Source organism: Prionailurus viverrinus, chromosome B3 (genome assembly GCF_022837055.1).
Source record: "Prionailurus viverrinus isolate Anna chromosome B3, UM_Priviv_1.0, whole genome shotgun sequence".
Lineage (NCBI taxonomy): Eukaryota > Metazoa > Chordata > Mammalia > Carnivora > Felidae > Prionailurus > Prionailurus viverrinus.
This window is the reverse complement of record NC_062566.1, coordinates 16,285,197-16,309,499: the sequence shown is the minus strand read 5'-3', so window position 1 is coordinate 16,309,499 and position 24,303 is coordinate 16,285,197. Positions and strand designations below refer to the sequence as shown.

The window sequence follows — 24,303 nt, the reverse complement described above, 5'->3', positions numbered from 1 at the left end:
AGCACGCAGACCCCAGACTGCTGAACACCAAGCAGCAGTGGCAGTTGTCAGGTCCTCCCCCCGTGCTCCACATGCCAGGCCCTTGGGCTCTTGGTTCAGACATGTCAGCTCTGGGCTGCCTTGTTCAATGCAGGCCACAGCTCAGGTGCTAGTGGCCACTGTTGTAGATGGCACAGATACAGGCATTCCCACTGCCGCAGAAAGTTCTTGAAGACAGTGCTGCTCCAGGGCCATTTTTGAGAAGTGGCAGCTGGTAATGTTGCCAGAACATGAGGGGCAGGGGGACCAAGAAAGTCAGAGATGCCCAAGCTGCCATTGCAGAGAGGCTGGGCCTGCCTGCCCCACGTCCCCAGCTCAGTGTGTGTTTTATAGAAAGACATGACTTACAACCTGCAAGCTCCAATGCAGATGTGGCCACTGCCTGGCTGGGAAGGGACTGCTCTGGGTCATCAGAGACTTGCTTTCTCAAGAGGTGCACAGATCCTGGGACACAGGCCTCTTTCCCCAGACCTTCACCCATCCAGGCCATCCTGGGGAGGGCAGACACAGGGAAAACCCCCAAAGGGGGTCCCCAAAAGTATCTACAGAATAGGAGACCATGGACAGAGAGCCAGAGAGAAAGTGGGGAGGGCTCCCCATGGAGGGAGGGTAGAGAGGGGAGGCCCAGGAGACTAGGTGATGGTGGGGCAGAGGTGGCGGGGGGTGGGGGGGAACGCGTCCAGGAAAGCTTCCTGTTGTACCGGCTTGCTGCCTGGAGGTGGCCCGAGGCCCCCTATAATGATTTGTTCCCACAACAGCCCTGCTTCCTGCGGGCAGAGAGCTGGGCCTGGGCTGCCATCCGTGCTAGAATTACCCATTTTCTTTCCAGTCAGCACATGATAAAGGGTTGGCTAGTGAGTGATACAAACCATAGAAGAAAATGGTCTCATTACTTGTCCTCCTCTATCCACTAAACACTCAACTAAATCAGAAGTGAGGGAGAATTTTGCTTTTTGATGGCCATGATTTTGAAGATGCTTAGTGTCTCCAGTTCCAGGTGCTAGATGCCTGATAAAAACCCAAAGAGTTCACAATGGCCATGAGAGTCATTTTTCTGCATCACTGGAATAGGTAGGAAGTGTCATCCCCAAGAAAACAATGGACTGGATCCTCCGCAAGAGAGGGAGAGCAGTTCCCCATCTGAGCCACCCAGAGATACTCCTGGGCTTCATCCCCTCCCTGCACACACAGTGGCCTCCAGCAAGGACACTCTGGCCCAGGCCTGTGTCCATGTCAAGACCTGTGACTGGTTCACACCTGGTCCAGAACATTGGCACTGAAGATGGCCTCGTCCACGTGGTGCTCATCGGACGTGACAGCCGGGCGAAAGGTGCCCACCACATGCCGTACCTCAGGAGGGAGGGCACAGTTCGAGTGTTCCAAAAATTTAGCCACCAAAACCCTGGTGTCTGCATGGGCCTTGCCGTCCATTAATGAGTGTGGCTGCTCTTTGAAGACTGTCTGTAAGGCCTCTGGCTTTAACCGGTGGTCCATTTTCCGGGGATCTAGCTGCCCAGGTGGCGAGAGCCGGTGCCGACAAGCACAGGAGGCCGTGGAGGAATGAGATAGGGAAACTAAAAATCAAGGGAAAAGATAAAATCTGAAAACAACCAAAACAAAACAGAAGGCAGCTGTTAAATGAATTTTTTACAAAGCAAACACAAGGCTATTTGAGACAAGCTTTTTGGTGGGATTTCCATGGTCCTGGGCTGGCGCCCTGGGAGTGTCCTGTGTCCCTTCATCCCTGGTGTGGCCTGGCCCTTCTCAGCCCTGAGTTGAGCTGCTGTTAACCTAGAAGGCCCACAGCCCCCCTGGAGCTGAAGGACTGGGGATGGGACAGCAAAATGGGAAGTGGGCGGGGAGAGAAGGACAGGTGCAGGGTAGGGATCCCCCTTCCTTTTGTCTCTCTGCCAGAATTCCTGAGCTCACAGGGCACTGACCCTTTTCAGCCTTCCCTCCCTCAATGACCTTTGCCCCTGTGGGTCCAATGGCATTAGAGACAGGTCTGCCTCAAGATCAGAACTGGGGGTACCAGAGGGGCAATGAGAGCACCCCCCACCAGGTCAGGGGTGGACAGGAGCCACTTCAGATGCATCAGGGCCCTGCTCCTAGTACCCACAGGCCCAAGGCCAGGGGACCTGGAAGTAGCTCCCAACAGGGCCCATGTGGCTGCTCTGGATAACCCAAGGAGCAGGCCCTGGTCTGATGGTGCCTCCAGAGAAAGCCAGCCCTGGCCAGTCTCCTGTGACCAACTCACCAAGGACCAGATTAAGGCCTGACTTGCCCACAGCATGTGTCTGGTCACACAGAGGAAACACATTCTGGGTGGTCTGGCCTATTTTTGATAGCAATGGAGCAAGCCTGATAATTAAGCATGAGAAACTGTAAAAAAAAAAAAAAAAACAACAACAAAAAAACAAAAACAAAAAAAACCCCTCACACGTGAGGACAATCTCCCCTCAAAATAGCATCTCATAAATACAGTGAAACAAATGGCTGCATGCATGTTAAGTCAGTTATAGGCTCTAACATGTCCTCTTGAGAGAGAAGGGAAGGGAAGGCCGTCCTTTCAAAGCCCACAGGGCTGCAGAGCCCGTGCTCACGGGTGACAACGGGAGGGCTGGGCTCAGACAAAGCCCACCAGTCACTCCCCAGCCCCCCATCTCGCAGCAGGTGTCAAAGCGTTTTAGAAGAGTATCTCACCGGTCCCCAGAGCAGCCCTGGCCAGTCCTGCTTCAAGGTCCTGGCTGCAGGAGGGCGGATGCGAAGAGGTGTTGCCTTAATCAGAGAGAGAACTCCGGTAACACATGAAACGGAAAAAGGCATTCCCGGTAACACTATAATCACCCTCCCTCAGGTAAGAGATAGATTTTAGATGCTGGATAAGCAGAGGAAAACTCATGAACTTACACAAACCCGTGCATGGATCACACAGGAGCAGCCCCACAGCCGGCATCTGCCACAGGGCAGGCGGTGTCCCCCGGCTGGGCACAGCACAGCAGGCAATGCCACAAGCAAACCCAGTGTGTTTCATCAGAATGCCACCCCTCCGCCCCATCCCATGTCTGAAGGTCCCCAGAGACCCCGGGGAGGCACATGCTTTTGACACGTAGAACAGTAACTGTCCTGTGGAGCTGCGAAGAGGCTGTGCCGACAGGGTGGTGTGGGGACGCAGAGAAGGCACTGTGACTCGTCTTCTCTCCATCCTCACCCCTAAAATGTAATGGTTTGTGGAGTCCAAATTTCCCTGAGGGGTGGATAGGCCAAAGGAAGCCATCAGGGGGCCACAGAGTAGACACTCCCCTAAACATGCACATGTAATAGCCCTAGCAGGGAGGAGAGAAGGCTGAGCCTGGGTTCAGAGGAGCCCAGCACAGGGGAAGGAGGTGTGTGTGTGTGTGGGTGCTTCAGGAGAAGAGTCTTATGGGATCTTGTCTAGTGAGCTGGTAACTGAATGTGGGAGGGGAGGTAGCGAGATAGAGGACTGCAGGCCAAAGAGCTTCCAGGTGCAAACTCTGACGTCTCCACCAGCAGGGCCCTGGTAGGCAATGACCTCCGTGGGTTCCTAGTTCCTTCCAGGGATACACTTCTCCTGGGGCATGGGTCTTGTCTATTTGGAGGTCAGCTGGCCCAACACCACTGAGTCCAGGCAGCCAGGGGGCCTCTTCAGGGTTCTTACAGTTTCACTGGACGAAGTGTGCAGTCCAATGGCCCTGCAGCCAGGATACCCACTAGTCTCTACTGGCAAAGACACGTAAGAGTCATGTGGGTGATTCTGACCCCAGCTCCAAGCCACACACATGGAGTGCTGCCAAGGGTGCCCAGGAAATGCTACTGGAGACACACCCCTTCTGCTGGGGGCAGCTCCAGCTAGAGGGCACCCCACCCGCCTAGAGCCATCACTGAGACACAGACATACCTTATGTGGCCCTGGGTCCCACCAGACCATTCAGCAGGCACTGGCACTTCCAAAAGGGTGGAGCCCAGGCTAGTCCTGGCTGATGGATGGATACAGCCTGTGGTCATCTGCCTGACCTGAGTGCCCACCTGGGCCCCAGAGCTGGGGTACAACTAGCAGGCTAATATCAGGGGCTGGCTGACCCTGAGTGGGCTCTCATCACCCCAAGCCTTCCATCCTTTCTCTCCTTACTCCCCAGCCAGAAAGTGGAAAGCCTGGTGGGTACACAACAGGGGCCCATGACTGTCTCTCCCTCCCTAGAGCCCTAGGGCATTAAGACCACATTCCCAAAGTGGCCCCTAAGCCGAGGTCCCAAGGCCTGGCCTTGACTCTCAGCTCACTGAGGCCTGCAGTGTCCAGGGCAGAGTAGGGCACACGCTGGGGGCACAAGGGGGCTGGGCCAGTCGTACCTGCCACACTGGATGCACACGAAGTGGGGTCGCTGGTGGAGCGGGCCACACGCCCGGGACCTGGCAGTGCCTGCGTGCCCTGGTCAGGGCCCTCAGAGGACTCGAGGTCAGGTGGCAGGGGCTGCGAGGCACCCACAGGGCCCTCAGGGCTTAGGCCTGGTGCGGTGGCACCCTCAGATACCAGGAGGCTCGAGCTATCTGCGGGCTCTGCAAGGCAAGGGACCTAGTGTTAGAACTGGCAATGGGCTACCACAGAGCCACCCGAGACAGGCACAGTGACTGCTCACACCCCTGATGGAGCTGAGAGTGAAAATCTCAGCCTTCTGGAGCTCCCCCACAAGGGGCCTGAGCAGTCTGCCCTTCAATACCAAATCTAGACAAACCTGTAATCCTGGGGGCGTGTGAACACCGAACAGGTCTACAGATGCTCTGTGGTGTTAGAAAGGTTTTGGGGGACACCAGATGATCTCTCAAGAATCATTCCCAGGAGGGATATAGGGTGGGGGCACGTACACCCTTCACACTCCACAAGAGACTAAAAGTTGGAAACCAGCCCCATCTCCTATCCAGGGTATCCCTCGGGGGATCTGAAGTACAGGAAGGTGGAGGTCAGAGGGTGCTCGATGAACAGGGTCCACGTAGAGAAGGGCAGGGCTCAGAGGGACATCAAGGCATCCTAGCCAGGTCCTCATGGGCCTGAGAACCTGCCTGCCCCACACAGAAGGGTACAGCCTGGGGCCTCGAGTGCAAGCCGTGCACTGGTCAGGCAGGTACAGGAACCAGCCCGGTGATGCCCACCTGATTCTCAAAGTGTGGGCTAGGCCAGCAGCATCAGCATTGCCTGGGGATATGGCAGAATTCTGACCCAATGAATGAGAAACTCGGGGGTGGGCCCAGCCATGGGGGTTCAAACAAGCCCCTAGGGGATTCTGATGTCCCTTAAGTGTGCGACCCACTGTTATATCCCTGTGATGCTGGTCAGATCGGGCTCTAGCCCCTCACTACTCCAAGGGCCTTCCTTACCCGGGGGTACTGGATCAAAATCTGTCTTAAAATCTCAGGGACCTGTGTGCACATTTTTTAAAGCTTGAGAAGCATTGCTCCCTCTGCTCTTTAATCCCATCACCAGGCAACGTCACAGCTGCTTGCTGTGAGGCAAATCACTCCACAGGGGTAGATTTTTGAGGTGAGCAGCTCACCTGGGGGATGCTTTGTAAGACTCACAGGAGCCTGAACAACTCCAGGGTGGGAAGCTTTGGGGTCTGTCCCATCCATCCCTTTCTGTGGGTCCTGTGGGAGGCCTCTCTGTTTCCAGTGTGCTCTGTTTCTGGGAGCTTCCCCACTGCCACGAGGTTTACAGGTGACTTCCCACGTAATCCTCATGGCCCACCAGCTAACCACTCTAGAAACACGGTTAAGCGACCTTAGAGGAAGAGGGTTGTGAGGCCGCCAAGTGGTGGAGCTGGTTGGAAGCAGCCCACTTCTAGAGTGCTCTTGCTTCCCCAGCCCTGCACTGTCTACCCTTGCCCTCTCAATAGATGCTGTTTCTGGAAAACAGAAAGATGAACCGAACCTCACAAATCATATGCAAAAAAAAAAAAAATCTTCAGGGGTGCCTGGGTGGCTCAGTCAGTTAAGAGTCCGACTCTTGATTTCCGCTCAGGTGTTGATCTCACGGTTCGTGGATTTGATCCCTGCATTGGGCTCTGCACTGATGGTGTGAGGCCTGCTTGAGATTCTTTCTTGCTCTCCCTCTCTCTGCCCTTCCCCTGCACATGCTCTCTCTCTCAAACTTTAAATAAACATTCTTCAGAATGATTAATCCTTTTCTTTTTTAAAATACTAGAAGTATAGTAGTAGAAAATAGGAGAATAAGTCTACACTTAGGGTGGAGAAAGACGTTGTCACCATGACGGAAACCAGAATGGAAAAGTTTGATAAATCTGGCAAGAAAAATTCTAAAACTGTGTATAGCAACAGGCATCATTAACAGGGAAAGCATCCCTACCGTGAATAGGAAAAGTGAGAAAATGTCTCTATTTAAGTGATAGTTTTCTTATAAATCTACCAAAAAAGAAAGAAAGAAATAACCCCACAAAACACTGCAAAAAAGTGGACCCTAAACTGACCTACACTTAGGTACTAAATGTGTAAAAAGCTGTTCACACTCAATCTTGTGTGTGTACTACAGTCACCTGCAAGAGTGACAAAGATCACCAGGAATGACGATGTTTGGGGTGTCATAAACACTGCTGGTGGGTGTGCAAACCAGCAAGAAAACCTTCCCAGAATGCAATGTGGCCAACACATCAAAACCTAAAATACACATTTCCTTGGCCTCAGCAATTTCACTTTTAGGAATTTATTCTAAGGAATTGATTGGGCAAACACTCAAAGGTGAACGTATAAATGTAGAGAAGAAATATTTCCCTGTATCATTAGAACACTTCAAACCAGAAAGCATAATTATTAATTCTATCAACATTACACAGAAGTATATTAAAACTATTTTGAAGAATATTTATTTCCTGCTGATCCTCCCTGAACTCAGCTTTCTTGCTTTTTTACAGCTTTATTGAGGTATAATTGACATACAAAAACCTGTATGTATTTAATATATACCATTTGATGAGACTGGACATAATAATATACCCTTGGTCCCAATTTTTTTTTAATAATGTTTGTTTGTTTGTTTAGAGAGAAAGGGGCAGAGGGAGAAAGAGAATCCCAAGAAGGCTCCTTAGCGTGGAGTCTGACACAGGGTTTGATCCCATGACTGTGAGATCATGACCTGAGCCGATATCAAAAGTTAGACACTCAGTCAATTGACTGAGCCACCCAGGTGCCTCAGTCCCAATTTTCTTAAAGTCTGTGATAATCCAATGGCTGAGTTCATCAGGAAAACAGAGTCACAGAGAAAGAAATGTGACTTAGCTCTGAATATCTATAAGTAATGGAAAGATAAGATTAGGGTAACATTACAGGGAAAGCTCATAGGCCAAGACGGTAACTCATTCTTGTACACCCTCACTGGCTTGTGCTGTGAGACTGTTTGTACGGTAGTAATAATCCCAGTGGACTTGCAGTTTTTCACCGAAATAGATCACAATTTCTCCTAATTAATGTATGATGATATATTTAGCATACGTAACATATTTTCCTTAACTCTTACCAATGGACTTCATTGTCCCTGTAAGTTTTTATTCTTATGAAAAACAAAAGTTATCTTCATGCTTATGGTTTTCTTTTTTGTTTTATTCTTCTTTTTCTTCTTCTTCTTCTTCTTCTTTTTTTTTTTTTTTGCATTATTCCCCTCGGGCGGTTCTAGAAGTGTGATCACCACATCTAATGGCATAAACATTTTATGGCTCTTTATCAAGATGCTCTGTCAAAAGGGTTGAGTTCCAAGCTGCCAGTCAGGGCTGGGTAAAGCACCTGCCTGTGGCCTTGCCAGCATCCATATCCCCATTACTATTTTATTTCAATAGGTGAAAAATAATACTAGAATTTATCTCCCTCCCACCCCCCTCAAAAAATTTTAGAGCTAAATTTGTGAGTCCGACAAGGTTGTAGGATGCAAAAGAAATCACACAAGAATGAATCACATCTGTCCCATGGTTGGGCACATGTACTAACAATGAGCAGGCAGAAACCAAAAGTAAAAACAGAATACCATTTACAGCTGCTCCACAGAAAATGAAATTCCTAAGTATGCCCTTAACAAAACATGCTCAGGATCTGTATTCTGAAAATGATAAAATACTGATGAAAGAAATCAAAGAAGATCCAGATAAACAGAGAGACAGACGCACTATGTTCCTACACAAGAATGTTCAGCTTTGCAGGGATAGAAATTCTACCCAAATTGCTCTACAGGTTGAATGCAATTCCGGGGCACCTGGGTGGCTCAGTCTGTTGAGCGTTCAACTTCAGCTCAGGTCATGATCTCATGACTGGTGAGTTCAAGCCACCTGTTGGGCTCTGTGGTGACAGCTGGGAGCCTGGAGCCTGCTTTGGATTCTGTGTTTCCTCCTCTTTCTATCCCTCCCCTGCTCATGCTCTGTCGTCTGTCTCTCTCTCAAACAATAAATACCGCCTCCCCCCCAAATTGAATGAAATTTCTATTAAATTCCCAGCTAGAGTTTTATAGACACAGACAAGTGGATTCTAAAATTGGCATGGAAATACATAGACCCTAGAGTACCTAGAACAATCTTGGCAAAGAAAAGCAAAGCAGAGGTTGGGCTTGCCTGATATTAAGGCTCACCACAGAGCAACAGTCATCAGGAGAGGGTTCTAGTGGCAGAGGGACAGACACACAGATTAATGGAACAGGATAAGAGGGCCCAGAAATAGACCCATGCCATTATATCCAGCTGGGTTTTGACAAAGGTACAAAAGCAATAAATGATCTGGGACAGTTGGATATGCACAGCCCCAAACACGACATTGACCTCAACCTCAGCCCATACAGAAATTACCCATTCGGGGGGGGGGCATCTTTTCTACAGTGAATCCTGCTTGGCCTGCCATCCCATGAGCCTCTGTCAGTACTTCTCCATATATTCCTGCCCACTTCTAGGCCTGGCCCCTCTGCCAGGAGTCGGTGCTGGAAGCAGCCCCGAGCTTCTCAGTCAAGCTCAGTTAACTGTCTGGAGCCTGAGCAGTGAGGAAGGCCTAGCCCAGATGAATTCCTGACTCCTCTGTCCATCACTATCTGCCCTGGACTCCAGGAGCCACCAGGCTGCTCGGCCTTTCCAACCATGCTTTCCTCCAGAACTTGTGTTTTCAGGAGTGATGGGGCTGGAATGGAGAAGGGGGAGCCCCCTCAGCCCAAAGTCTAGAATGCACTGGGGGACTGAGATACACTGTGCCCTGAAGTAGTCTCTAGGAAGGTCACAGGACACCACCTCTTAGACACAGCTTTTGATGACTGCTTGGAGCCACCAGGTAAAGGGCAAGGTCACTTCCAAATCCCACAACTGCAGAGACCAGGCTTCCTACAACCCAGAGGCGTCCTTACAGAAGGATGGCCCCTTCATATTTCTCAGATGTTAACTAAGAGTTGGGGTCAAGGGCAGACAGCCCTGGGACTATAATGGGTGTCCTTTCTGAGACCCTTAGTCTTCTCATGAATTAGCTGAGTTCTGTCTCTGAACAAACCTGCCCCCATGAGCCCACCTGGGGACCCAAAGAAGATGGAAACACCCAACCCTCATCCATGTGTCCCTCTGCTACTCAGGCTTGTCTGCTCTCCTGACACCTCAACTACCTCCTCACCTCTGGCTTTGCCTTGCGGCTCCCACCCCACATCTGAGATCGGACCTTCCACATTTTTCCTTCAATGCCTTCCAGGACACAACTGGTAGTGTCCTTTCCCCAGTGTCCTCAAAGCCAGTGGGCCCAGAGGCCCAGGGGCCCAGGCCTGGCCCCTGCCTGAGGGAGGAGCCCAGTGGATGTGAGCTTGGTACAGTTTTTGCTCAGGGAAGGGTCCATCCCAGACTGAGTCAAGCGCTCCTTCAAAGCCATATCCCTCAAGTCGAGGAGAAAGGCGCTGGAGTAGAGGGGGGCAAATCCCGCCAGAGAAAGCATGAGATCCCCCATGTGTACTGACTTACTACCGCTGCCGGTAAGGGAGGAACTGTGGAGAACTAATATGGTACTAAACAGCACAAGCTGTAGCAAATTCTATCCCCTTAAAGAGTAAGAAATGGTGGGAAGGCAGTCGCAGGAAGGAGGAGAGAAGGAAGTAGGAGGAGGGAAGGAAACATGCTTTGAGAAGTATAAACTTATTTCAAATGATCAAAAGGGTAAGATTACCTTGTGTGCTGAAGCCAGCAGTGGCATCTGGGTCCCCGGGGCTGGGCTCAGTCGCCGGCTGGTCTATACTCGTAAGCTACAGCAAGAAACAGGTCATCAGGTAGTTTGAAGGGCACAGCACAACAGACTCCAGAAATCAAGGCTGACTTCAGAGCTCATCTTCTAGAAAGAAGTACTAAGTGACATGTACTTACATGTCTGCCATTCTCCCCTAAATTTATGTAGTCAGGCTGTGAGGATGCCAAGGCCAGAGGGTTGCTGCAAGGCCAAAGCCTGTTTCTCTTTCTGAAATCAGAGTGCCAAGCAGTCCCCAAGAGCCCACCAGGGCCAGGTACCAGCCACCCTCAGCCCACTCACCTTCCATTTCTAGGGAGCACTCTTTGGGACTGAAAGAGGCCACATAGGATCCTCCAGAGTAACTGCAGGAGGTAGGAGAGCCCCTGGCCTCACTTCTAACCCCTTCCTCCCAACAACAATTTTCCCTGCTTCCACACCAGGAAGAATAAAGCCATAGGGGGACAGTCAAGAGACCTGTAATGCTCTGGGCCAGCACGGCTTGGGCACAGGGTGGGCATTTAGTAGACAATTTTGGCCTCGGTGAGTTCTCACACTCCCCCATTGTGTGTACTTGCCCCATTTCCCTCCTGCCTTCTGCAGATGGAATCAAGAGGTTACTCAGAAGGCTTTCCTCCCTGTCCAAGCTTGGGTTCAAGGTCCAGATCCACTCAGGCCATGTGCCGGGTTGAGCGCAGGCCCTGTGGCCCTGGGCACACTATCCTGTCCTGTCGTGTTGAGTGGCTGTGAAGCTTGCATCATGTTGGAAGTTATCATGCTCTTGCAGATTTCTTCTCAAATAGATCATTCAGCCCAGAGAGGCCATCGGGAGGACAAGCAGGGGAAGACCAGGCCTCCTTGGTTGGGTGAGGGTAGGGCACATCTGCCCTCTTGCCCTGTCTTCACTTGCCCATCTTCTGCTCACACACTCGGTTCCCACTGTGACCACATCTGTTCCACCCCTACTGTAGGGCACAATGGTCCCACATGGGCCATGTGTCTGGGTGTCACAAATACCACATACATGTGCCCCTGTGCTATCTCAGAAAATGATTTCTGAATACTTGTATTATTTCAGAATTGCTTTGCGGACTTGCTTGCAAATAATGAGCTCAGGGGGAGGCCTGGGAAGTTCAGGGGGTCCCCTGCGGCTTTGTCCCATTCCAGCTCAGGTAATTACGTCTCTGCCTCCCTTGTCTCCTGCTACTTCAATCAGACAGCTGATCACCTTCGGCTCTTTCAACCAGGCTGCAGGCCTCTCACCAACACAAAACAGGTGAACCGCGCCCCCAGGGGTGGGGAATGTGCGACAGGGTTTGGGGGGCAAGAACTGCACTTGTGGGGCAGAACCAGAGCTGCCTAAATGTTCCCTTTGATCCCACCTATGTGTAATACTGCATGCACTATTTTCCTTCCTCAGCACAATCCCGTTCTGCTGGGGAGGGAATCGGGGGAGGGAGACTCACACGGCCACCAACACTCACCTTCCTTTTCATTGAAATCACTCTATGCCTACAACCAATGTTGGAAATCTCTGTTGAGAATATTCTGCGAAATCACACAAAAAGGAACAATATCCTCAAGGTGCGTTTCCTTCCATACTCCTCCTGACCCTTAACATTTTTTTTTTTCAATTTTGAAGGGATGGGTGGCAACTTGGAGGCTTGATGCCTGAAGAAAAGCTTCTGGTAATAAAGAAATATAAATAAAACAAGAGGAATAAAATGCACCATGGGACAAGGTCAGGAGGAAATTGGATTCATTTCATATTTCATAGAAGCATCACTGGCTTCCCTCTGGCTCCCGGTCAAATCTGGTTTTGAGAGGAGACAGCTCCTGGCAGTGTATCTATCACATCTGGTAAGCAGGGTGTCAAGGGTTTAATTTGAATTTGGCCTTCCCTCATGGCCAACGCCACCTTGCCACACGAAAGCTGTGGAGGCAATAGCTGTGAGGTTCACACGGCATTTTCCATTAAATATAAGGGCGGCGGAAAAGGGTGGAGAAGAAACATACTTGTGGCACAGAATTTAAAGTGAAACTCTAGCAATAAAAGTTTATCACACAGCTCTTGCAGGAGAGGGCCACTGAGAGGAGATGCTGTGTGTATGGCCTCACATGGGACACTCAGAGGCTGCATTTATTTGTTCCCAGACACGTTATATTGACCAGTTGTGATTACAAAGTCAGTTGGCATTTATGCAAATAAGCCGCATCTCCTCATCTCCCTTTCTTTTGGGAAGCTCTGTGGCTAAGACACACCACATGAAAACTCTCCCCTATTTCTGGTAGCAAATTCCCCACTCCTGGGTCAGGTTAACCAGCTAGTATCAGAACTATAAAGAGCTATTCTTTGGGGGCAATTGGCTGCAATCACAGAAAATGTGAATTAAGATTTTAACCTAGTGTCCCAAGGCAATCTTTGAAGCTACTTTGCTTACAGATTTTTAAATGCAAAGGTGATTTTGTTTGAAAATGTAAATACTGACTTTTAGGACTTGTGGTTGGCTGCGCTTCTCCTGTGTCCATTGCCTCAGCATTTCTAGCCTCGTACCTCAGGCTGCCCTCCTACTCGCCAGACTGCCACCAAATTCAAATTCCCAAGGTGCCGCTGGATCGTGTCAACTCCAAATGTCAAACTCGTCAAAGGCACTGCTATAGTTTGACACACAGGGTCATGAAATCTGTACCCAAATGATGTCAATGAACTTCCTTCATTACCCTAAGCTCCCCAGCCGGGTCCCAGGCTGTCGCAGCACCGTTTGTCTACACTGCACCTTGGAGACCTTTTCTATTGTTCACACGCCAATCCCACTCTACCTTTTTCCCCTGAAGTCCCAGCAAAGTTCATTGGAGGCCGTCCTGTTACCATGCCAGCCTGTGAGTCCCACAAGGAAGGGATTCTGTTCAGTTCATGGCTCTGTGTTCTATAGAATACAGCACAGTTTTCCATGGTCCTTGGAAATGTAAGCTTGTCATCCACAGGAATAGCACACTGGCAAATTCTCAGTAACTTTCTGGCTATGGAAAGAAATGCACTCCTTCTGATCTTGCCCTCAAGGTACGGTCTTAAGCCATGGGAAAGAGAAGGACATTGCAAACAGAGAACAGAACGTGCCTGTGGCCGATCCAGGAGAGTGAATGGGTCAGAATGAATGTGCTTAGTCAAGGGAGCTTTTCCTTCCCGCATCAAAAAGTTCTCCCAAAGGAGTGGCCTCCTGCCGCCTGTCCAGAGCCCACACAATGCCTGCTTTGCTCCTCTGTCAGTCTGTCTTCCTCTCTTTATCCAAACGAGTACTGATAGACAATTTATGTGCTGTTTGTCCATAAGGGGAAGTAATTAACCTATGCCTTGCCCTGTGACAAAGGATTGTGCCATAAAGGGGGGACAGCTCCTTGCTGTCCTCAGGTGGGGGGACTGCCCCAGGGGAGGGGGGCAGCTGGCTGGCGCAGCCTTCCCTCTGTGGATGGGAACGAGTTTCATTGGCTTCTAGACTCCTAGAGGTGTCTGTGGAATTGAAAAGTGCTGCCAGACCACGGGGTCAAAAGGAATGGGCCCAGCAAGGCACAGGCTTCCCCTTGAGGGGAGCATTGCAGTGGCCTCGTAATCACCAGATGCTGCCCCCCTCCCCGAAGAGCCAGCGCAGAGAAAGGCCATTCAGACACGTACTTTTTGCACACATAATGTTTGTGCAGACACTTGTAAGCTGGTGGATTCTGAGCCAACGCAATAGGAGACAGGCCTTCCTTTGCCCTTAAGGATTTTCTCACCAAAATCATGTGAAAGAAATCTCCATTTAGAGAATTCTCAATAGTTTTGGAGAATGGTGTCATATTAGAACCAGTATTATCCTCCCCCATACAAATGGTCTCCAACTTATGATGGTTTGACTTAGAATTTTTTGGCTTTACGATGGTACAGAAGTGATATATGCTCAGTTAAAAAGAAATTGTACTTTGAGTTTTGACTTTGGATTTTTTTCCCCCAGGATAGTGATATGCAGTATGGTACTCTCTCATGATGCTGGTCAGAGGTGGGTGGCCACAGCTCCCAGGAAGCCATTCGACTGGGTAAACAATGGACACCCTCACAAAACCATTCTGCACCCACAAAACCATTCTGTTCTTTGCTTTCAGTACAGTGTTCCAAAAATTACACGAGATAGTGAACACTTTATTATAATATAGGCTTTGTGGGGTGCCTGGTTGGCTCAGTCAGTTAAGCATCCAACTCTTGGTTTTGGCTCAAGTCATGATCTCATGGTTCATGGGTTCAAGCCCCATGTTGGGCTCTGTGCTAACAGTGCAGATTCTCTCTCTGGGATTCTCTCTCTCCCTCTCTCTGTGCCCCCTCCTTGCTCTAAATAAATAAATAAATAAATAAATAAATATTTTTAAAAATATAGGCTTTGTATTAGATGGTTTTGCCCCACTGCAGGCTAATGGAAGTGTTGTGAGCACACTTAAGTTGGGCTGGGCTCAGCTACGATGTTCGGTAGGTTAGGGGTATTAAGGATATTTTCAAAGCACATGGGTTTCTTGGATTGAAAATCCCACTGTAAGTCAAGGAAGATCTGTATTCTATATGCTTCAGAAAAAAGAGTAAATCAGCGATAAAACACTCCCCAATAGCCTTCTGGTATGCCAGTATGGTGTGCATCAAATGTCACACCCAAATGCAGAGGACACTTTCCAGCATCCAGGGTCCCTGACAGGCTTGGACGTGGGCATTCCACACTCATCATGAGGAGTGTTGTTGGGGGTGGGTGTTCCCTGTCATCAGGATTGAGAAGCAAAGGACTCTGAGAAGTCCTGCTGCTCTCTACAGGGCAGTGTGCACAGTCACTCACCCTTCTGTGGCATTTTCTCTTCTAGAAATGGGAGTAACCGTTCACAAATGGGAGGACAGATGGGCAGGCCGAAGTTCGGCCCCAGGATGGAGCTCAAATTCTGTGATGGCAACTGGCAGCAGCTGGGGGGTGGTGGCAGAGTTCCTCCTTCTTCCCAAGGCAGCCATGGAGAATCACACACCCCTGTGGGCTTGCTGGGGTTTCCAGGCCCATCTGCTGCCCTGCCTGGTGCCCCTGCTGGTTACAGGGCAGAGCAGACCATCTGAGGCTGGCTCAGCATCCCCCTTCCACCTTCGAGGGACTTCCCTCCCCAACCCCGGCTCAGGTGCTCCCACTGTCTGGACCCTTCCATGTCCCTTTGGTAACATCCTCATGCCCTATGCCCACAGTCTCCCTAACTATCTCCTATCTTCTCTCCTCTTTGCCAAGCATCTCACAAGAGTGATCCACTCCAGTTCCCAAAGCATGTCCCTAGAGGAACACAGCAGCAGGAGCTGGAACTTAGGTAGGAATGCAGATTCTTTTTTTTTTTTTTTAAGTTTATTTATTTATTTTGAGAGAGGGAGAGAGTGAGAGCAGGGGAGGAGCAGAGAGAGAGAGAGAGAGAGAGAAAGACAGAGAGAGAGAGAGAGAGAGACAGAGAGAGAGACAGAGACAGAGACAGAGAATCCCAACCAGGCTCGGTGTTATCAGCACAGAGCCCAACATGGGGCTTGAGCTCACAACCCTGAGATCCTGACCTGAGCTGAAATCAAGAGTCAGACGCTTGGGGCGCCTGGGTGGCGCAGTCGGTTAAGCGTCCGACTTCAGCCAGGTCACGATCTCGCGGTCCGTGAGTTCGAGCCCTGCGTCGGGCTCTGGGCTGATGGCTCAGAGCCTGGAGCCTGTTTCCGATTCTGTGTCTCCCTTTCTCTCTGCCCCTCCCCCATTCATGCTCTGTCTCTCTCTGTCCCAAAAATAAATAAAAACGTTGGAAAAAAAAATTAAAAAAAAAAAAAAAGAGTCAGACGCTTAACTGACTGAGCCACCCAGAAACCCCTGGAATGCAAATTCTTGGCAGGTTCCCCTTCCCCAACTATGGACTCAGAAACTCTGGGGTGGGCTCAGCCATCTGTATTTGATTGACATGCCTGGGATGCCCACTGGAATCCAAAAACCAGGGGGACAGACCACTGCTACACCTCCCCACGTCCCATCCCTGCCTCTAGCCAATGCTGGCACCTGCCCCACTGCCCCATTGCAGCTGCTCCTGCCACAGTCACCAGTAATCTCTGGATGGTGAGCCAGCGGGGGACCAGGGTCAGCCCTTCACCGCCTCTGGACAGCACTTGGCCCCTCTCTCCCTTCCTGAACCATGTGTCTGTGAGTCCAGGCCGTCTTTCTACTCTGCAGCCTGTGCTGGGGGAGCCTCTTTCTCTAGCACCCCAAAGTATTATTATTCCATAGAGCTCTCCCCACTTGGTTCCCTGACTTGGTGACCACCTCTGTGGATAACTCTGATCTCTCCAAGGCTCCAAGCCATAGACCCTATCATCTCGTATACACTTGCTTGGATGTCCTGATGGCCCCAGAATCCAACCAGCCTCGCTGAGGTCACCCTCCACCCATGTTGCACTCATTTCAGACTCATCCTGAGTGGCTTTGTGTTTTGAGGATACGCATGCTGCGTGGTCCCTCCTTGTGAGCCTAGCCACCTGCCACCCCACTCAGCCTGAGCCTTCAGCTCACAGAGGCTCCCCGGGTCCCCCCAAAATGGATTGGATGCCCCTTTTCAGCACCCTCCAGCAGTGCACGGGGGCTCCCCTCAGAGTACTTCTGACTCTCTTCACAGGACACAGTTGCCATTGATAACATTGATTTGAATTATTTTTATCATCAAGAAGAAAAGAAATCATTTTGGAAAGATAGAATTCTCCACTCAGATTTTTAAAAAATTCAAGAGGATTTCAATCATTGTAAGTTTAGAAATGAGATTTCAGTCACACTTTGCCCCCTCACTAATGAATCCCCTCCCCTCCGCCTCTGCACCCGGACCTCAGGCGGTTCCTACACATCTGTGGACAGAAAAAAGGCCAAGAGTCCTTGGCCGAGTCCCTGTTTGCTGTCTGCAGCCTGGTGAGCTGGGCCAGGACATTTCAGGGCGAGAGTAGACAGAGACGGGAGACTCAGAGGCTCAGCTGGCCAGGCTGTCACCTCTGCAAGGGTGGGCTGGGGATGGGCTGAGCAGACCCGCGCAAGTGACCCTCGCGGAGAATCCTTCTTGCAAAAACCGTGTACCCAAGGTCCCACTGGGCACAGAGGTGGACAGGTCTTACCTTCCCTTTCTGTCCCACAACACCCAGCCTGCAGAATGTGGTCTCCCCTGTGGGTGCAATTATCTCCGGAAGCTTGTGGAGGCTGAGTCTGAACAGCCATTTTAGGTTTGCACCCCCAGAGGTCCCTGAGGGCCAGAAGCTCCCCAGGGGGTGGCCCAGAAGAGAACAGGCACTGTCTCCTGGCCTTCTCACCATGTGGGCTCCAGATCTCAAAGGGGCTGTGAGGACACAGAAGGTCTGGCCCAGGTCTGAGGCTGGCACTACTTCCTGGCAGGTGACTTGGGATGCCAGGGGAGAAGCCCAAAGCTGCGTGCATCTGGACGGGCCCAGGACTGTGTCTTGGTGCCCTGTGGTTGCTCCTGGTCATGGTTTTGCCCACTCTCCTCTGCCTGGGGCTCGGGGCCCAGAACAGGCTGCAGCCCCCATTCTTGGCAGGATTTCTCAGCTCCCCTGCATGTGCCCGTTCTCTGCTGGACTGCTGTGCTCCCCATGTGCACCCCTAAACCTGTGGCCTCCCCACAGCCTGTCCCACACACGGGTGCTGTGTGACCTTCTGAGTGTTCACATCTCTCCTCCCTGGCTAGGGGCCTTGGATATTCAGGAGCGACACATGTGATGACAACCATGATGAGGATGATGCCATTGAAAAGGGCAACTGGCTTTTGCGAATCAGAGCCCACTCTATGTCAAACGCTGTGCTGGGTCCATTACAAACATCCCATTCCACCCCATGTGCTTGGTACTGTTATGATCCCCATTTTACAGATGAAGAAACTGAGGCTCCACCAACACATCCCCAGTGTGTGCCTGTTGTGGGTCAGACACTGGGAGGTTGTGGGAACACCTGGCTTGCCCAGTTCAGAGAAAGCCAGCTACTCCTACCTGCGGCTCTGGCACTTCCCTGGCCTGTAGCTGCCAGGCCTCAGACAGGACCAGGGATCCAGCACTCCTTTCTCACCTCCCAGGAGACAGCGACAGAGGCATGCAGCTGGAACAGGCCAGAGTCCCCTGGGTTCTCTGTTCACGGCCTGAGCTCTGTCCCTGCTCATGCGTTTGAATCTGTACCAGCTCCTTCAGCACTGTGTCCCCAGACACACTAGCTCGCGTGCATCTGACAAGAGCCCAGGGGGCAATACATAAATATTGGGGTGGCATCTCCAGGCCTGGGGTGGGGCCTCTGCAGTTTCTAGTCCCTAAGGCTGCTGCCTGCTCTTCATGAGTGTTGATAAGACCACAGGTTTGTTCTAAGGCTTAGAGAGAAATACAAATGCAAGAAGCAGGGGCACCTGGGTGGCTAGGTCAGTTGAGTGTCTGACCTCGGCTTGTGGTTCATGAGTTTGAGCCCCACATCGGGCCCGCTGCTGTCAGTGCCAGAACCCGCTTCAGATCCTCTATCCCCCTCTCTCTGCCCCTCCTCGACTTGTGCCCTCTTAAAAATAAATAGAACATTAGAAAACCAAATGCAAGGAGCAGGCCTTAGTACAGGAAACTGGCTTGTCTGGGGCCTGGGCCTCACCTGGCTGGTGGCAGTCGGGCCCACCACGGCCTCGTAGGGTGGGGGGAGCTCGGCGGGGTACAGCAGGCCGGGGCTGTTGATGGCAACATCATACAAAGTGCTGAATGGAGAGGGAGCAAAGTCCAAGTGGAGGCCCCTGAAAAGACAGAACCATTGCACTGTCACTCCTGGGGGAAGGAGCCTGGATGGCTGACATTTCTCTCAAGGCAATCAGCACGTCACTTGTCAGGGTTTCCCCTGGTCAATTACTCATCGTGCTTGTGAAATAAAAGTCTAATTTGCTAGGCAGTTTTAACTCTTGTGTTTTCTTTCTTTCTTTTTTTTTTTTTTCTGGAAAGATATCGACATTTTCAATAAACTCTATGGCCCTGTCCATTAAAATGAAAATAATCACAGAGCCGATTAAATCTTTAATTACATTTTACATGTTATGTGAATGGTCACTACTCAATAGCAGTTTTGCGTTTCATGAGAACATAATAGAGCCACTCACGTCGGGCTAGGTTCTCTTTTGTTGCACGGCAGCGATACCCAGTAGACATGTTCTATCTAAGCCAGGGTTCGAGCTCTTTCCCTGCTCGCGCTCTGCCCTCTAATCAAACATGCTTTCGTATGGTTGCTCTCCTTGGCTCAACTGCCCCACTGAAAATGAGTGTGGCTCCTGCCAGTCCCACCTCCCAGACTGCCTCCTATCTTCCTGGTGTCAATACAAGTCACCACCACCATCTCCGGAAAGACCCACCTGTGGGCCTCGGCTGTGGGAGTACAGGTGTACTCTGGAGGGTAATAAGGTGGAGGTGGGAGAGGGGGGATGAACTCATCGAAGTCCAGGGTCTGGTGGAGAACGGTGCCGTGGGGGGTCACACAGGCAGGGCTGGCGGAATGCGCCCTTTGTGGAAGGAACTGGAAAACAGAGAGATTCACAGTTATTTGGGCCATCTTGTGTGGCTTGTGTCTAATTAAGCTAATTACACATAAGCTTTAATGATCCGTTTGGAACTTATGTAATTTAAACCGTCGGGCTGTGACAGCGAAACACACACTTTAAAATGATGGCTCCGTGAGGAACGCCTCGCCTCCAAAGCTTCATTAGGCTTTGTTTCTTACACTGCTATGCAGAATGCCTCTGTTCTAAGGAAAAACACAGTCTGGGAAGTCTTTTTTTTTTTAACGTTTATTTATTTTTGAGAGAGAGAGAGAGAGAGAGGGAAAGAGAATGTGAGCAGGGGAGGGGCAGAAAGAGAGGGAGACACAGAATCCGAAGCAGTCTCTAGGCTCTGAGTTGTCAGCACAAAGCCCAATGCAGGGCTGGAACCCAGGAACCTCAATACTATGACCTCAGCTGAAGTCAGATGCTCAACCAGCTGAGCCACCCAGATGCCCCCAGGGAAGTCTTTTTGTTTTGTTTTGTTTTTTGTTTTTCTCTTACATATGTTTGTTTATTTATTTTAAGAGAGAGGAAGAGAGAGAATCCCAAGCAGGCTCTGTGTTTTCAGTGCAGAGACTGACGCGGGGCTCAAACCTACACACTGAGATTATGGCCTGAGCTAAAATTAAGAATCAGACACTTAACTGACTGAGCCACCCTGGCACCTTCCAATCTAGGAAGTCTTTAATTCTATCCCCACCACTAACTCTTTCTCTTCAGATTATACTAACTAAAACCTGTAGTCAAAAATGGTGCCTAAGGTCCACGATTTAAGACAGTACTTCCGAAGTTCATTCATGAGAAAACACCAAACTCTCAAGATGTTCTTCTCCACCCCCTCCCAAATTCCTGCAGCAAAAAAAAGAAAAACAAGTACTGGGAAATGTCACATATTGTACTCCCTTCTTGGAGCCCTATAATGTATATTACAGTGTTAAAGGCCCTGAGAAGATCTGCACCAGTGCGCCCCCCCCCCACTTTTAAAGTTTATTTATTTATTTTGAGAGAGACAGAGACAGTGCAAGTGCAGGGAGGGCCAGAAAAAGAGGGAGAGAGAGAGAATCCCAAGCATGCTCTGTGCCATCAGTGCACAGCCTGACATGGCGCTTGAACTCATGAAACTGTGAGATCATGACTTGAGCCAAAACCAAGAGTTGGACACTTAACTGACTGAGCCACACGGGCACCCCCAAATCATTAGTGGAACATTTCTCAAATACTTCATTATGGATCCCTTTGGACACAGAGTATCGATGAGTGTTTTGCAGTCCTAGGGAATTCATAAACTTTGTAAAAACACTGCTTTGAGGGAAAATAATCCTTGATGAGCTCCAGAACATTCTGTGAGGCAACCTTAAAACTGAGATGCTGCTTGAGCAAACTGAGGTAAAATCTCTTAAGCAAAAAGAATTCTGCCTCTGCCTAGCTTTCCATTTATTCCCCTGGGAAGCAATGGCCAATAACTTCCCACCCTCTGGTCACTGCTCCCAAGAGGTTACCTGTGGCATGGAGATGCCTGGGCCATTGCTGCAGTGCCAGTCAACACCTCACTGTGAGCTCCTGTAGGGCCAACAAGACTCTGTGTTATGTGAATGCTAGGCTCTGGGACCTCCCACTGCATGGGGGGTGAGGGACATGTGAGACAGTCAAGTGTACATGGCCAAGCAAGGACAGTTCCACTAGTCAGTGTGCTCTCCAAGCACTGTGTGGAGACCTGGAGTCTACAAAGGGTTAATGAAGATGACATTTGAATGGGTCTGCAGATTGGTAGGATGTCAACAGGTGGGCCTGCAAGAAGATAACAGGTGAGCTAGTGAAAGATGTGTTTAAGAAAAGCAAATTTATATAAGGCTCTAGAAATTAATTCTTAATTCTTGGGGCACTGGGGAGCCAGTGATGGTGCTAGAGCTAGGGAACAGTGCTATTAAAGCTGTGTGGTAGGAAGTGCCTTCTGGCAGCCGTGGGTAGGGTGGCCTGGACTTGAAAAAAAGGCTGGGATGATAGGACATTTTTGCCCAAGTGTGGGTCAGGTCACAATTTTGGATATGGTCAAATTCCATGAAACTAGCCTGCTCCAGACTAACAGCGAAAGAATAGTGACCACGTCTACACATGCAACATCACAGACTGAAATTGTCTCGTGTGGGTTTTCTTAACACACAGAGCACGTTCCTTGCCTTTCCAAGGGGTCTGAGCCGTGGCTTTAATTGTCTGAAATAGAGATGAGTCATTGGCTATGAGCAGGTCGAATGTGTGTCTGTCATCCTCCACCTTGGACAGCTGTCAGCCCCGATGCTTATAGCACAAAGCTGAGCAGTTAGGATAAGGCCAAATGTCCTTGAGGTCTAACTGAGACATACTCTGATTTGGTGTGTATCAGAAATTAGAAAAATCAATAAAACAATGAAGCAGGAAATGCAAAAGCCAAAATGCTTTCCTTCTGAAGGTACAATCCCCCTAGGAATGAGGACAAGGAGCATTTTCAATGAGAGGCAAGGCACCCCAGATGACCCTATTAGGAGGTTTAAATGCTGCCATACACCCGAGGCTTTTTAAAGGTTAAACAACAGGTTTAACCACTTCTGCTCTAAACTCTACGTTGCCTTTCCAGTAGTGTGTTGGCTCCACCTTTATGGAACCAACTCAGACTGAGTCCATTGCAAACTGAGCTTGTTCCCCTAGGTTTCTCAGCCTCCCCAAGGGGAGGCTGCAAGTGACACTTGACATATTCCCCCTGCCCCAACCAGTATCTGTTTAATGAGGCAGGGGCTGTCTCCAAGGCCAAGGTCACCTGCTCTGGACTCTGCTCTGAGATGCTGGGGCTAGACCTCTGCAAAGCATATTTCCCAGACTCCCTTGCCAGGTGGCTAACTGTTGGGTTCTGCCAACAGGGGGTGCTAGAGGGGGGGAGTCGAAGAAGGGAACTACATTATCCTGCTCCTTCCCCACTCCTACCCTTGTGTTCCTCTAGCCCAAGGGGTTCACACACTTGATGGGAGTTTCATTATTGCCCAGCCTTCATCATCCACAAAAGAGGAGTGTGCATTTTAGACCCTGCTGGAGGGAAGTCTCTTCCCATATGTCTGCTCTGGAGAGGGAATCCCAACTTAGGCATGTGCTGTCCTTACATGTGCCCTGGAACCAGGGTGGAGGGCTGGGCTTCCTGAGGCCCACTTAGCGGAGACCCTAAAATTTGGCTCCGTGAGAACAGCGCATAGTCTGTTGTCTGAGATGAAGGGTGAAGAGGTCGGCAGGCCTCAGGTGATCCTGCTTGACCACTGAGGGCCCACAAGACTATAAGCATATTACTGACCCCTTTGAGCTTCGGTCTCCTTTCCTCACCCCACCTGGCCTGACAGGGTCACACTGGGAAACACCATTTCTAGGTCACAGACCCAGACGGTAGTGTTGTGGGGCTTAAACAAGACCACATCACAAATATTAGCTCTTCAGTCCCTATGCCTCTATCTCTGGCCATGGGGGGAGGGGGAGAAGTAAGGAATGGAGGGCAGGACAGGCCTGCAGGGGTCTGGAGACAAGGGGCTGGAATTTCCACAAACTCCTCTGAGTTCTGAGCAGACTCGTCTCCTCCAGGCCCCAGGACAAGCCTGCCAGCCTCCTTTTACACCCTCCCCAGGCTCCTGACCAGCAGCTGCCTCTCTAGTTCGCTGGGAACAGCACACTTTCCCAGTTTCCCTGTCACATTCTGGCTCCTGAATGGGTCACACACACCTTTGAGACTTCCCTCAGGGGCTAAGAAATACAGGGGAATAGGCCTCTTCCTCTACCCTTCCTGAGACTTGGTACAAATACTCTAGTATTACTATGGTAGAAGTTTTCTTAATCCACCTCTCCTGGCCAACCGATCTGATGAGCTGGGGTTTCCCTCCATGCTCCAGACCCTGGAGTGACGCCTGCCTGAGGCACCTTGCTGCTCTCCAGTCCTGCCACCATGCCAGGTGTACCATGTGTGTTTCCTGCCTACCCAGGACACAAGGGCGCATTCCCGAACAGCTAAAGGCCAGTTTTAGTTACTACTGTAATTCATAATGAAATATGAATGCAGGCAGGAAAACACGCTCATTCTACGAGAACCAAGTTGAACGCTTTGGAAAGACTTGACAAAGGAGAGCAGCTGAGCAGAAACCACTGCCAAAATGGGAACTGGCAAGGCAGCTAGCTGTAAGGGAGGGAGAGGAGTCAGAAGATATTCAGGGGAGTTCGTGCATCTCATTTTGCCTGGCTCATGCCAATTTCAAGGATCTGGAAATTACAGATAGTGATATTTTTATGAAGTTTATACAGGATATGCAACTTGGGGGCACCTGGGCAGCTCACTTGGTTGAGTGTCCTACTTTAGCTCAGGTCATGATCTTGCAGTTCGTGAGTTTGAGGCCCACATCAGGCTTGCTG

General features: G+C 50.3%; 1 protein-coding gene across 2 annotated transcripts in view; it reads right to left on the bottom strand.

Moving 5' to 3' along the window:
* Window positions 1-681: 681 nt before the first annotated feature.
* ENTREP2 (endosomal transmembrane epsin interactor 2) overlaps window positions 682-24,303 on the bottom strand; it is a 454,786-nt gene continuing 431,164 nt past the window's right edge. For both annotated transcript variants that reach the window (XM_047864023.1, XM_047864025.1), the window contains 6 exons: window positions 19,705-19,865; window positions 18,963-19,098; window positions 10,228-10,303; window positions 4,408-4,614; window positions 2,743-2,817; window positions 682-1,613 (listed from right to left, as the gene is read on the bottom strand). In XM_047864023.1, coding sequence (XP_047719979.1) covers window positions 1,291-1,613; window positions 2,743-2,817; window positions 4,408-4,614; window positions 10,228-10,303; window positions 18,963-19,098; window positions 19,705-19,865 — 978 coding nt within the window. In that variant the 3' untranslated portion in view covers window positions 682-1,290. The remainder of the gene's footprint in view (window positions 1,614-2,742; window positions 2,818-4,407; window positions 4,615-10,227; window positions 10,304-18,962; window positions 19,099-19,704; window positions 19,866-24,303) is intronic.